This window comes from Pipra filicauda, unplaced genomic scaffold, assembly GCF_003945595.2.
Source record: "Pipra filicauda isolate LSUMZ 115617 unplaced genomic scaffold, ASM394559v2 scaffold74_size2892960_pilon, whole genome shotgun sequence".
In the NCBI taxonomy this organism is placed as follows: Eukaryota; Metazoa; Chordata; class Aves; order Passeriformes; family Pipridae; genus Pipra; species Pipra filicauda.
In genome coordinates, this window is record NW_024104920.1 from 1,381,161 (window position 1) to 1,393,818 (window position 12,658).

General features: G+C 41.0%; 1 protein-coding gene across 1 annotated transcript in view; it reads right to left on the reverse strand.

The window, feature by feature from the left end:
* PLEKHM3 (pleckstrin homology domain containing M3) overlaps positions 1-12,658 on the reverse strand; it is a 76,310-nt gene that overhangs the window by 22,376 nt on the left and 41,276 nt on the right. Inside the window, exon 5 of the mRNA XM_027731373.2 lies at positions 10,804-10,867. Within this exon, the coding sequence (XP_027587174.1) occupies positions 10,804-10,867 (64 nt within the window). The remainder of the gene's footprint in view (positions 1-10,803; positions 10,868-12,658) is intronic.

Sequence of the window (12,658 nt, forward strand, 5' to 3'; positions counted from 1 at the left end):
TGTACAATCTGACACAGTTTTAAAAAAAATCCTTATATTAAGATCCAAGAATCAACAGATGAAGGATATTTTAACAGAAGCTATACAGAATCTAAGAAAAGGAAGATAAATCTACACACATCTGTGGGTAGATATTCTGCCACCTACGGCACAAGGGCCAGTCAACAACCATAGGCATCATGTAACAGTGTGTCTAGGAACACTGTCATTTCACTGTGGCTACATGATCAGGGAATAAACACTGAGAGGGGAACTAGAAATGTCCCTGACGCTTCTGAATCCTTAGACTGGGACCTGTACTTTCCTCATGTATCAGAAGCACTGTAGGAAACCCCAGTTATTATCCTCATAAAGGAGCACCTGCTCCTACTGCTCTGCTTAAGAGCCTGGCTGCCAGCTTTAAGTATTCCAGGTAAAATGGTGAAAATACTGTAAAACTCAGGTTTTGTATCACTGCCACTGTGAGACAAGCTAAATTTGCCAAATGGCTTTGTGACCCCACCCTTGTAAATCAGCTTGTTAATCATTATCGTCATAGAGGCGATAAAGTTGTTTTATGAGCCAACACTGAAGCAGTAACATTAACTACTTATGCAGGGGCTGGTGTATTTCTCTGCAGATAACATTTATTAGAAGGCACTCTTTAAAGACACAGGTTTGCCTCATAACCTTCTTTTGAAGCACTAAGCAATCTGTTCCTCTTATTCCTCCAGTCTGATTTACATGTCAGACACAAGTGACGCCTGGAGGGGATGGGTTAAGTGATATGAAATCCCTAAAACACCTTGAACTACAGGTTCAAATCTCAACTAGATTGGCCCGGCCTCTCCTTCTGACAGAACAAAATTTATGATTATTTCTCAAGGCCAGATGTACACTTGGCTCTATCTGAGAGGCAGACACAGACAGAATTTGCCAGGAGGCACTGACGCAATGCCGAAGAGACATGAAAAGGCCAAGAGGCACTGAGAAAATAGAAGGGGTGGTAGACATGAAACTCATTCACCATCCCCAATTATGTACATTGAAGAGATAGAAAGTACTTTAATTATCAGGGATAATGTCACAAGCACGTCTGGCAGAAGGAAGCTATCTGAAGAAGCAGTCAACAATCACGCACAGCTTTCCATCATCCTCTAAAGACAAGGCTTCTGCCTCCTCTCAGTTGTTTTCTTTCTACCTGTCCAGAAACAGCTAGTCTGAATCAGGCCTTTTGCTAACAAGTTCAGAAGTAAGCTCCAGGTTCGCCTAGATTTCAGAGCACCACAGAAAATATGCTTCCTGGACTGAATGAAATGGCAAATAAAATATCCTGAACAGACCGTCTTGGATTCACTACTTGGATGCTCACTACCCTCCAAATTCCACTAGTGGAAGCTTTGTGGAGGAGGACTAAATGTTTCATAATCTTTCTTCACCTCCAAGACAGATGAGAAATACGTTTTTGAAGAAACTACCAATGACCTAAGAAAATAGGGCTAGAAAAAACACCTTTAGAAACCTCCAGTTTGTTCCTCACCCCGCAGCACAACCAACTGAGAAACGACTGTCTGACTTGCTTTAAAACCTCTCACCACAGATATCCTACAACAGTCCAGTGCTCAGAACAACTGGAAAGTTGTTCCTAATGCCTACCTTAGATCTCTTTTGCTGCAGTCAGCTATCTTTGTTTTACACTCAACTTCCTATCCTTACATTGCATCACCTGTTTCAGAAACCATTTTCTGACAAATTCTCTTCTCTGTCACAGGTGATCTGTGTCACAAGCCAGAAAGAGCAAAAGCAGGTTGGGGTGCAGGAAACATACAACGATTGCCTTTACCTATTTGTTCACTGGAGAACAAGCAGGTATTTTTTGCATTCATTAAACATGGAAATTGGGCACTGAAGTGTAAAGGGTAAATGGAATCTCTGCCCCATGACAGATTTCAGCGGGGTCAGGATTTCTGTGATGAAAACACACTTGGAGGTGAGCATGCTACAATATGCTTAGCTAAGGATAATGCAAGTTGCAGAGAAAATAAAGGGAAAACATTCCCTGGCTGGGAAGTTCTTAGTCATTTATATCTAGGGAACAGACAATGCCTGTGGACTGCTAATTTCCTTGAGGATTTTTTCTCTTCCGTTGGCCAGATTCTTAACACCATGAATACTTGTTATGATTTCAATGCACAATTAATCTTTAGTTCAGAGGAAAGGGAAATGGAAGAAGGAAGGATGATCATGAGGTAAAAGTCCCAGGGAGGCAGATATCAGATCTCAGGTCTGCCCCATCTTTTGAACAGTATACTGGTCTGCTCAGCTTCCCTTGCTCCATTTTGACTCCCAGTCATCCCTTTCAGATTGCCTGTCTTGTTTGTTTAAATTGCAAGTGACTTAAGGGAAGAATGTTCTCTTATTACTTGTGTGCACACACACTAGAATCAGTCACTGCGCATTGCTGCTGTAAAACAAATTAAAAAAGAACAAAGCAGTTAACTTCATAAGAGCTCCACCTTTTGTTGTGATAGGAATGCTATGGGCCACAATCCCAGCTCCCAACATCAAGGGTGATACCACCCCACCCTCTCCCTCCTCTTCCCTTTACACCCTTTGCAGGTCCCTGGCTGTCCCAAAGCCTGTTCAGCCTGTGCTACAGTGACAGCGGGGTGGGCAGGAGCAGGCGAGGCCAGGGACTCCCCTCACCCTCTGCTGACACCAGCACAGGGTGCTGGCTCTGACACCACTTGGCCATCACTGCCCTTGGCACAGACAAAGCAACAGCACGCAGCCTCACATTGTGCTGTGCTAACTCATCACCCACACAGGGCAGAGAACAACCCGAACGGAAACCCTGCGGATAAACACTGCAAAGAACGAAAAAACACCCACAAAACCAACCACCAAATAAATCAAACTAAAGCAGAAACGAGTGAGAGTTTGAATAAACAGAAATCAGAAGCTCCCTTTGGCTTGTTTGCACCAGGCAGTCTGCACTGACGGCAGAGCCATTTGATGTTCATGGTCCTTCCAAACTAAACCCTTCAATAAGCTGCACTTTAATTTAGTATTAAACAGATATTCCACAAATTAGCCACTAACTACAATAGGTACTGGGAAGAGGAGGAAAAATAAGGTCAAGAGCAAATGCTGCTAATCTGTGACAAGCACACATTGACAGGGGGCAAGGTGAAAATGGAGTTTTATATTGGCTGGGGGAGAGGAAAAACAAAGTGGTGACAGTTCAAGTGAATTTATAGCAGGAGACAGAGAGGATGACAAGGTCCCTCCAAGCCCTCCCCCACTCTTTTCACTGAAATGAAGAAATGCCAGAAATTTCAGCAGGTCTCTGGATGCAAGCTGCCACAAGTGAGAAAGAGATGGAATTGTCTCAGTATAAACAACACACCTGGAAATCACCTGTGCCAGCTCCACAGCCAGCTCTGCAACAAGACTCACACTCACTGTGTTTCAGTCGTCTTTCCTCTTTCTCCTTCCCCCAAGGTTTCCAGGCAGCTACATGTCAATTTTGTCACACCCCAAGTTCTCCTAATCTTGTCGCAGGGATGAATTATAGGTTGTTTTAAGAAAAAGGTATTCAAGCAAAGGTTAAAGGCTGTTTTAATCAAACAAGGTTGAAAGAGTACCAGGAATTTGGCTGGTAGAGAACAGAAAGCACTTTACTTAGCTCAAGAACATACGTGACTCTAAATACACAAGCACGCAAGCAAATATGCATTCAGGCAGAGAGTATATGTATATATACACTCTTTTTTTTAAAGATTAGGCAGGCAATTGCATGCAGAGATATTAACTGACTCTACATGCCCACTGAGCAAGATGTTATTTCATGAGAGATACCACAAAATTAGAAACTTTCCTGCCTTGCATAGGACTGGATCAGAGCACTTTGAGGAGTCCTCTGAAAGATTTTAGAACGAGAAAGTAACATAACAAGAAAATGGCTACAGTTACTCTGAAAAAAACCTCTGTGAGTACTAAGTATATATTAAAAAATTCTAAAAAAATTTTCTTCTCTCATCCAAGCAGGTAGCCCTGAGACAGTATTTTGCTTCTTGGGAAATTTGATTCCTTGGGATGTTATCCCTTAATATATATTCAGCTGCCTCCCCTGAATCATCATTTTATGTGAAGTATAGCAACGAGTTCAGAACCCAATCTTTCACACTGCTAACCTTCATCTCCAGTACTGGACCTTTCATTCTGCACAGCAAAAATAATAACAAAAGAAAACTGTTTAGCACAAAGCACTAGAAAAGTGCTAAGTTATATTGCTACTGCTTCTTCTAGGGGTCGAAAAAATTAAAACATCTCTGGAGATCTCAACTCAAAAGCTCCTACGAACCACTGGCACCACTACTGGGTTGTTTCAAACAGAGTTTCATTCTAAAAAATCACACTTACCTCAAGTGGCCCAGATTACATATGCACATGGAAAAGCACCACATGTATTAATTTGAAAATTTTGGTTTCAAGAAGCGCAACAACCAGTCCTGCTATTAAAAATACCTACTAACAATCTTGCTAGATCTCTAGACTTTGCCTGCAATACTTAAACATACACCTAACTCAGATGAACTTGTCTTCCTGGCTGTCACTTGCCAAAATACCCACGACCATCTCTTCACCCCTGGCTGGCTCTGCATGCTCTCTGCCTGACCATGAGCCATTCTGAATGACAGCAACTCCCTTCCCCAGCAGAGCTGAGGTAAAAAGGAAACACCAGTAAGATCATTGCCATTGCCACTAATTGTAACCAGAGCCATCAGCACTTTGGGGAACTACACACACATGGAATATCAGCGAACCTGAAGTTTCCTGTTCTGCTGAAAGGTAGCTCAGTGTTAGCAAACTCCAGGAAGTGACAGAAATAATTGAAGTGTAATGTGCACTGGGATGACCCTGTTTGACAGGGAGGGTGGACCACATGACCTTCTGTGGCCTCTTCCAACCTCACCCATTCTGTGGTAAAAGAGCCATAGTCACAGGAAAGTAGACAAGCTGCTTAACTGCTGCTTTGCTATCAGATCTTTTTAATATTTATGAAGATATATATTGTGTGGTTTTCCTATCCTGGAACTATTTTCATATTCTTCTGCTAATATAGTTACTACTGATAATCAGGCACAGGTGATAAAGCTGGGACATAAGAATGGCTTTCAGCATTATGTCATGGTCCAAGATGCATCTTTATATAGTTCCTGTACAGAATTATCTGGTATTATTATGCTGGTAGTAACACACCACAGGACTTGCATCTCTGTCACACACGCTGTGTCAACGCTTGCTTGGGCAGGCTGAGGATGTAAATCAATGTTCTTACAACAGTGCTGAACTCTGAACTGTGGAAGCTATGGCACAGATGTGTCTGGCATTTTGCTGCCCTTGTTGAGCACAGTGAATTCCCACAGAGAACTGTGACAGACAAATCTTCAGTCATCTCAGCACAGTCAGGCCTGCCAAGAACCTAATTCTTCTTCTCATTTGTCACCTCCTGCCCCTCAAGCAAAAAAAGGGCTTGCCTAAAATTAAAAGGATCTGCTGGTACAGCTACATGGGTAAACCTCTACGGTAAATACAAGTTTAAGCTGGTACAGCTTATATCGGATCACCAAATGAAACAAATGACAGCATCAGACTTTCCCATTGATATAACTGAATTTACACTAATGCTTTTACAGGCACAGCTACATCCACTAAGAGCAGGGACGTGTTTGTCATGTACCTAACCCAGTAACACTTCTAAAGCTAGAGCAAGCCCAAAGTATGTTAGCCAAACCCCATTTTTTTCAATCAGTACAGCCACATGCACTCTACTGGCTTTCACCAGCACAAGCATGTGGGTTGGATGCTACATCCCATCCTTTCCACGAATTAATAAAAAGGAACTGCTGGGCAAGGCAACCACCATTGATGGGCTCGGAATTCATGAGGATGTATATTATAAATCTAAACTGAGCATTTCTCAGTAATTGTATAAGGACTGAGTTACCAGAAAAGAAGTTTTACTTCTGAAAAAAACCCACATCTCCTTGCATTCTTTGCTATTATTGGAACAGATAAACAACTCGTCTAAATCAACCTAAAGTTTTGCATACACAGAAATACTAGAAACAGCATTTCCAATCTCCTCCTTCATCTCAATCGAGGAGCTGCAATGAAAGTACAGCATGGGTTAAAAGCCTGGAAAAGTGAAGGAGAACTAACAATTTCTTTGTTCTTGTAAGGCATTCTGATCTACAAATACTAGGCTCAAATTAGGCAGAACTTTTGTTTCACTGAAGTTCATTTTTATTCTCCACATCTTTGTTAGGGAGCCTTACATGTGCAAGAACTTGAACAGAAACACTGAGATTCTCCTATGAGGAACACTTCTGCTAGATCGACAGTCCACTAGCCCAAAATGCTATCAGATGCTGTAATCAGTGCTACAGACATCAGAGGAAGATGAAATCATTGATCCGTCTGTCAACAGGGGAGAGATCTTCCTAATCCCCTCAGTATAATATGTCTATTCTGAAATCTTATAATCTCTTTATTTTATGTAGTGTAACTGTGGACATTCTTATTATGGATACTTAATCCTCAAAGATTATAAACTTCTGGCCTCAGTGACATTACTGTGGCATTAAGTTCCTCAAGCTCACTGTGTTCTGCAAAGAAGCATTTCCATTAAGGTTTTTTATGTGTATCTCATATTCACTAAATATGACCTGTGCCACATTATTGTGAGAACAGGGCTCTCCTGTTCATCCTTTCTCTGTGCTGTTCTTCACATTATTTGTACGCTGATCTGCAGGAAGATAGTCAGGAAAGCTGATCTGAAGTAAATAAAAGTTTTAGCTAAATTTTAATAGATTAGTGTATCTACAACGTTAAAATGGATAAATTATACTACATGAAATCCCTGTACAGGATTCACATTCAGAATGACAATGATCTTAATACAATTTGCCTCACTTTGCTTCCAAAGTAAATGGAGATAAACCAAATGAAAGCCACTTATATTTTGAATAACAGTATTTACACAGTGATTCAATGTAATTCAACTCAGCCTTTTAAATTCCCATATTTTGTCACTTCATTATTTTTCCCTGCGTGTTCATATGTAAAAAAGTGTTCAAATCATTGCCTTTTTAAATCTCCTATCTTGCTCACAATTTCCATCCTTAACATCCACTCCTTTTTGCCCTTACGTGGATCCTTTTTATTTTACTGTATCTTTTGGAGTCAGTATAACCAGGATGAAATAATTGCCATGATTAAGAGTGTTTCTACATTGAAGACCATCACAGAATCACAGAATGGGTGAGGCTGGAAGGGACCACAGTGGGTCATCTGGTCCAAACTCCCTGCTCACGCAGGATCGTCCACGAGCACGTTGCACAGGATTAAGTCCAGACAGTTCTGGAATATCTCCAATGAGGGAGACTCCACAACCTCTCTGGGCAATCTGTTCCAGTGCATGGTCACTGCACAGTAAAGAAGGTTCTTCCTCATGTTCAGCTGGAACTTTCTAGTCATCGCTGCAATAATTTTTGTACACTCATATATCCTGCTATTTAACATAAAAATCAGGCAAGACGTTAATTAACTCTGTGTGGATGAAACATCTGAATTTTGAAATTGTCACAATAGCCACTTCAAGTCTTTCAATTCAAAAGCTCCCATTATTATGTTACCTGGTGTAAGTAGCAAGAATTACTTTTCCTAAGAAATGGAAGAGTCTTGTCTGAGTCAACTTATGTCCAAACAAATTGTCAGTCTCAACAAAAGCAGCCCCATAGTCACATCTGTTGAATCTGAATGGATAGCTTTTAACTTCAACTTGTGTGAACCGTGTCCACATGTGCACAAAACCAGTGACATGTCCACTAGGAATGTCAGCAGAGAAGAGAGTTCACACCTCCAGCAGGTTTAGGATGAAACTACCCTGGACTGTGACAGCACCATGAGGGTCTATACTGCACGTAAGAGTAATCCATTTTTCCATTGTACTGTCTGCTAAACCCAGCAAATTCAGGAGTGAACACTTCCTTCCTAACAAACTGCTTAAAAGAGCAGTGGTGTTCTGGGGGATGCACAGCAGATGATTCACTGGGCAGATGACACCAGAGAGTGTCGGAAAGAAAAGCAAGTGTAGCCAGCAAGGCAGAAGAGGCAAGTTGTCCCAGTGTTTCTGCCTGTTAAATCTGAATGCAACTAATTAGTTATCTCCTCTGCTAACACCTCCAACAGCACCAGGATTCTAAGAACATGTACCCCCCCACAGGAATGCCCATAGACAGACTTGCAAACTTTGTTGTAGTCTCTAGGGCCCTGGTCTGCAGTGAAACCTGGGGTATATATAGGCATCTGTGTGCACATACAAATAAAGACCATCACTTGCTGCCTCTGGTTAAAGGTCAGGCCTACTCACATCTGCATTACAAGCATTTGTTAATGACCCAAGTACTAGCAACCACTACCTCACCAAGATTTGGTAGGTTTCCAAAATTAAGGCTATTTTGTTGCAATTCTTAATTTACTCTTTCAGCCTCACAGTTGAAGTCTTCCCTACCAGAGCCCAAAAGGATCCAAGTGACAACCATTCTCAGACCAGCCATTAGCCCAAGTATATACTCTGCTGCATTCACAATATCTAGGCTCTGTTAAGCTTGGAAAGAGATTTAAATTGGATTTCATTTCAGAATAGTATTATGAGATGCTTCATCTACTGGCAAACAGGCATTTCAATCTTTTTGCCCCTAAGAACAGATACACCACATTTTTGAAACTCAGTTGCTTGGTAGGAAACAACCCATGTTTTCTAGAACCTTTAAAGGGAACTTGGCTAGGAAACAAATCAGAATTCAGCTAGGACTAACCAGGGTAAGGGTTGCTTATATCTGCAGATTACCCCTCTCTGCTTTTCTAATTCACTCACTATGCCTTATCTTTCCATTAATCTTTAATAAACCTTTTAGCTAATTCCCCAAACACACACAATCTACATGACAGCAGGATACAGTGCAAAAGCAGTCCATGGATATGAGGAAATAGGCAGCAGAGGAATCAAAACTCTGCTGAGTTTTGATCAAAACAAAAGAAGTGAAACTTTTAGGATTAAAAATACCCAAACTGCAGGTCAGTGATGAGCAATCAGGAGAAAGAAGCAGTAAGGGGAAAAGCAGGGAGGAGGAAGGCGGCTGTTTAGAGTACTAGTATTTATCTGGCTGTTGGATTCATTTCCTCAATGGGGCCCTCCTCTCTTTTCCACTCTGGTTCCACTTTGACAAAAACAGGCAATCTGATTTCAAACCTGGGGCCTCTGAAATGTGGAAAACCCTCTCCATGCTGACAACACGATATAGCTAGATTAAAAGGTAAATGTAATTTAACCCACCCCAGCAGAAATGGTAATCAAATTATATTGCCTCTAAATATGATAAGTTTGGGACTGGGGCCCTCAGGGGAAGAGAAGGTGTCTTGCAAACACAAACACAAAGAAACATGTCAAAGGGAACTGCTAAATCAATGCATGAGTTGTGACTTCAACACTCCCTCCCTCCCCCAGGGTGCTTGATAAGCTGCTGATTGCTTCTGAAATATCTACTACCAATGTTAGGAACTGATTAAGCAGCTTACAAAGCACTGGGGGCTAATAGACAGGCCCACCAGGGAGACTGCAGCTCTGGAGTTAAGTAGGTTGCTTTTTCATGGCTTGATTATTAAGGATGAGATAGCAGAACATGCTGAAAAGCTGTGGAAACAGTTTTAGACCTCAGGCGACTGGCCTTTTTATTTTATATATGGCATCGTTTCGACTCTGTGACTTCACCAGCCAACAAAAGCCATGTTTCCTGTTGTTCTGTAGTCTCCATCTCCGAGGGGCATGTGAACTACTTCGAATTAATGTGTCAGCTGAACGTCCAGAACTATGCTACCCTTATTCTGCAGAAAAGGCACCACTAGAGAAGGGAAACGCAGGTGAAAGAAGCTTAAAATACTGTGTTTTACATGTCACTGGCAATAGCTTTAGAGTGTGAACACAGATGTCCCCATGTCAGCCAGCACATCTCACCTCATTGCTTCCTCCATTATCATTTGAGCACTGCAGCACATTCACCTGAGATTCCCTATCCTCTGTTTTCAGCTCTTTATTCCAAATCCTTCTTGTTTAATCTGTTACGTAATAAAATTCTGCCATTCAGATGTACTGAAAGGTCCTTGCTTAGTTCAATCAATATCAATGCAAAGATACATTTTGCTGTCACATTACCTCTCCCATGGTCACATCTGTCATGGTAACACTGCATAGCTTAACTCTGTGTAGCAGGCTTGCTGAGGTTTTTGAGGTTCTTGGGGGGGAAGTTGTTTTTTTTTCCCCCCCTCTTGTGGCAACGCCAAGCACACTTTGTAAATAATCATGTTGCACTTGGGACTGTACAAATTCATAAATTCCTGAATAAGTACTCTTTCAAGCAAAGAGATAAATACTGCTTGTCACCTGCAGGCTGAGACTTAGATGAGAATTCATTGATCAGATGAAAATTTCTCAGAGCAAAGCTCTCTTTGCAGACTACAGTTTTCTTTCAGAGTCTCTTCCCAGCCCCATTTGAACACTGATGCTCTAGGCTTTCTCTCTTTCATCCCTAACCAATGTCCCTGTTAACCCATTTTTATACTACACTATAAACGACAGGGATGACTTGGAAGTACAGCTACTTATGCCACGATTAGCTAGAAGAGGAATGTACAGTTAGCACTGAAGGTGAGAACAGGCTTGATGTGTAACAGGTAGAATTAGTTGAGGACACTTACCTGCTGAAGGTCTGCAAGAGAGTAAAGATGGATTTGCTGCAGAAGATACTCTCTGGGAAAGATCCTGGAAAAGAGAAAAATGGATGTGTGTCACATCTTTTTGACTGGGAAACTTAGAAGTTTCCTCTCCCCACCAAATAGCTGCAGAACAATGGTGCTGGACAGAGAGCTTGTCAGAAACTGGAATTATGTCACCCTTTAAGCATCAGCTACTATTACAGCATTCCACATGGGCACAACAGTTCCACAATAAGAATAAATGCTGTACCAGTGTCATTCTCCAATTGTCAGGTCATGTACAGTGACGTTTAGAGCCGCTGAAAGCTCTTCCTCAGCACAGATGGTGTTTCTTTAAACAATTAATCCAGTAATAAAAACAAATAACTCATTTAAAGTATTGAAAGTATTAATTAAAACTATTTCTTATGCATTTTAGTACAAGATTCCTGGTCTGCTACAAAGATGTAATAGATTCAGACATGATTTATGGCTTTGTAACTGAAATAACTATATTGGGAAAAGGTCATGCAGAGACTGTTCTTGCAACATGAAGTTGATTGATATCAATTACCTTTTGTATACAGAAATATATGTATTGGTGTAGTCTTTGTAATGACTTATTTGAGAAAGCACTATTTACCTTAAAATAAGCAAAGGTTTCAGGCAAGACCATTGCTTATGCACTGACAGATCTATTCAGTAAAGCTAAATTACAGAAACCTGAACAGGGAAGAGATGTCCTAATGAGAGTGACTGGCAGTAAAATGAAAAACTGGGTTAAAATAACATCACAGAGAAAAAAAAGGACATTGTAAAGGCAAGTGGATATCAGCTAAAAAAGTTTATGAAAACCTATGTATCTGCCATAAAGATGTCAGGAAGAGAAAAAGTACATCTAATTAAAACATCTATCTTTGTATGCACACACAGAGAAACAACTACCTGACCAGCTTTTATTTTTCCATTCACACAGAACAAATACAGCACACTAAGGTATTTTGGGGAGTGGAGAGTCACATCACTTCTGCAAATAAAGCAACCAAGTATCTCAAGAGGTGAAACTATTTCACACTACATGTGTGCTCTCTTAGAGCAGAAATTGTGAACTCTGTTCCTATGTAACAATCAGGTAGTTTTAAGGCAATACAGAAATGAAATTCTTGATATTATTAAATGCACAAATGAAGCTCTGGAAAAGACTGGTTTGTAATGGTAGAACTGAATGGCAGAAAACAGAGAGACCACTGGATATGTTCAAAAAAACCCCAAAGATACTGAAAGGCCAATACGGACTTACATGATCACGATGTGAGACTAATAAGAAAGCACATAGCAAACTCACTGAAAATATTTTAGAAGTTGCAACAACATAATCAGCTGAAACACTGATCAACAGGGCTAAGACTACCAACTGCAATGTTTCCACAGAACACTGAAAATCTAAGAAATAATGAAAACACCTCAGTTCCTTGTATTCCACTAGTTGTCTTAAGCGACCACCTTAAACTGATGCTTTTAAAGCTGTCTTGAAGGGCCTAGGACTTCTCACTGCTGTTGAGTGGCACAAAGTCTCATAAGTCCTTTTGTACTTTCGAAAAAAATTTAAGCTTTATTGGGGTGGAAGGAGAAAAGTTCTGCAAGCAAGGCACTGACAACAGAGCACTGCCCATCTTAGGCACTCTTCTGGAGTTGGACTGTGCCCTTGCGCCTTTTGACCCACCAAGCATATTCACTCTGCCCACCCAAAATTCTCAGCTGCAGTCTCCCTAGGATACTGCCATTTTCCCCTTTCAGCTCTCTTGGTGATATCCATTGCTCCTTTTAGAGGTGAATGTGTTTCAGTGGTTCTGCTGCA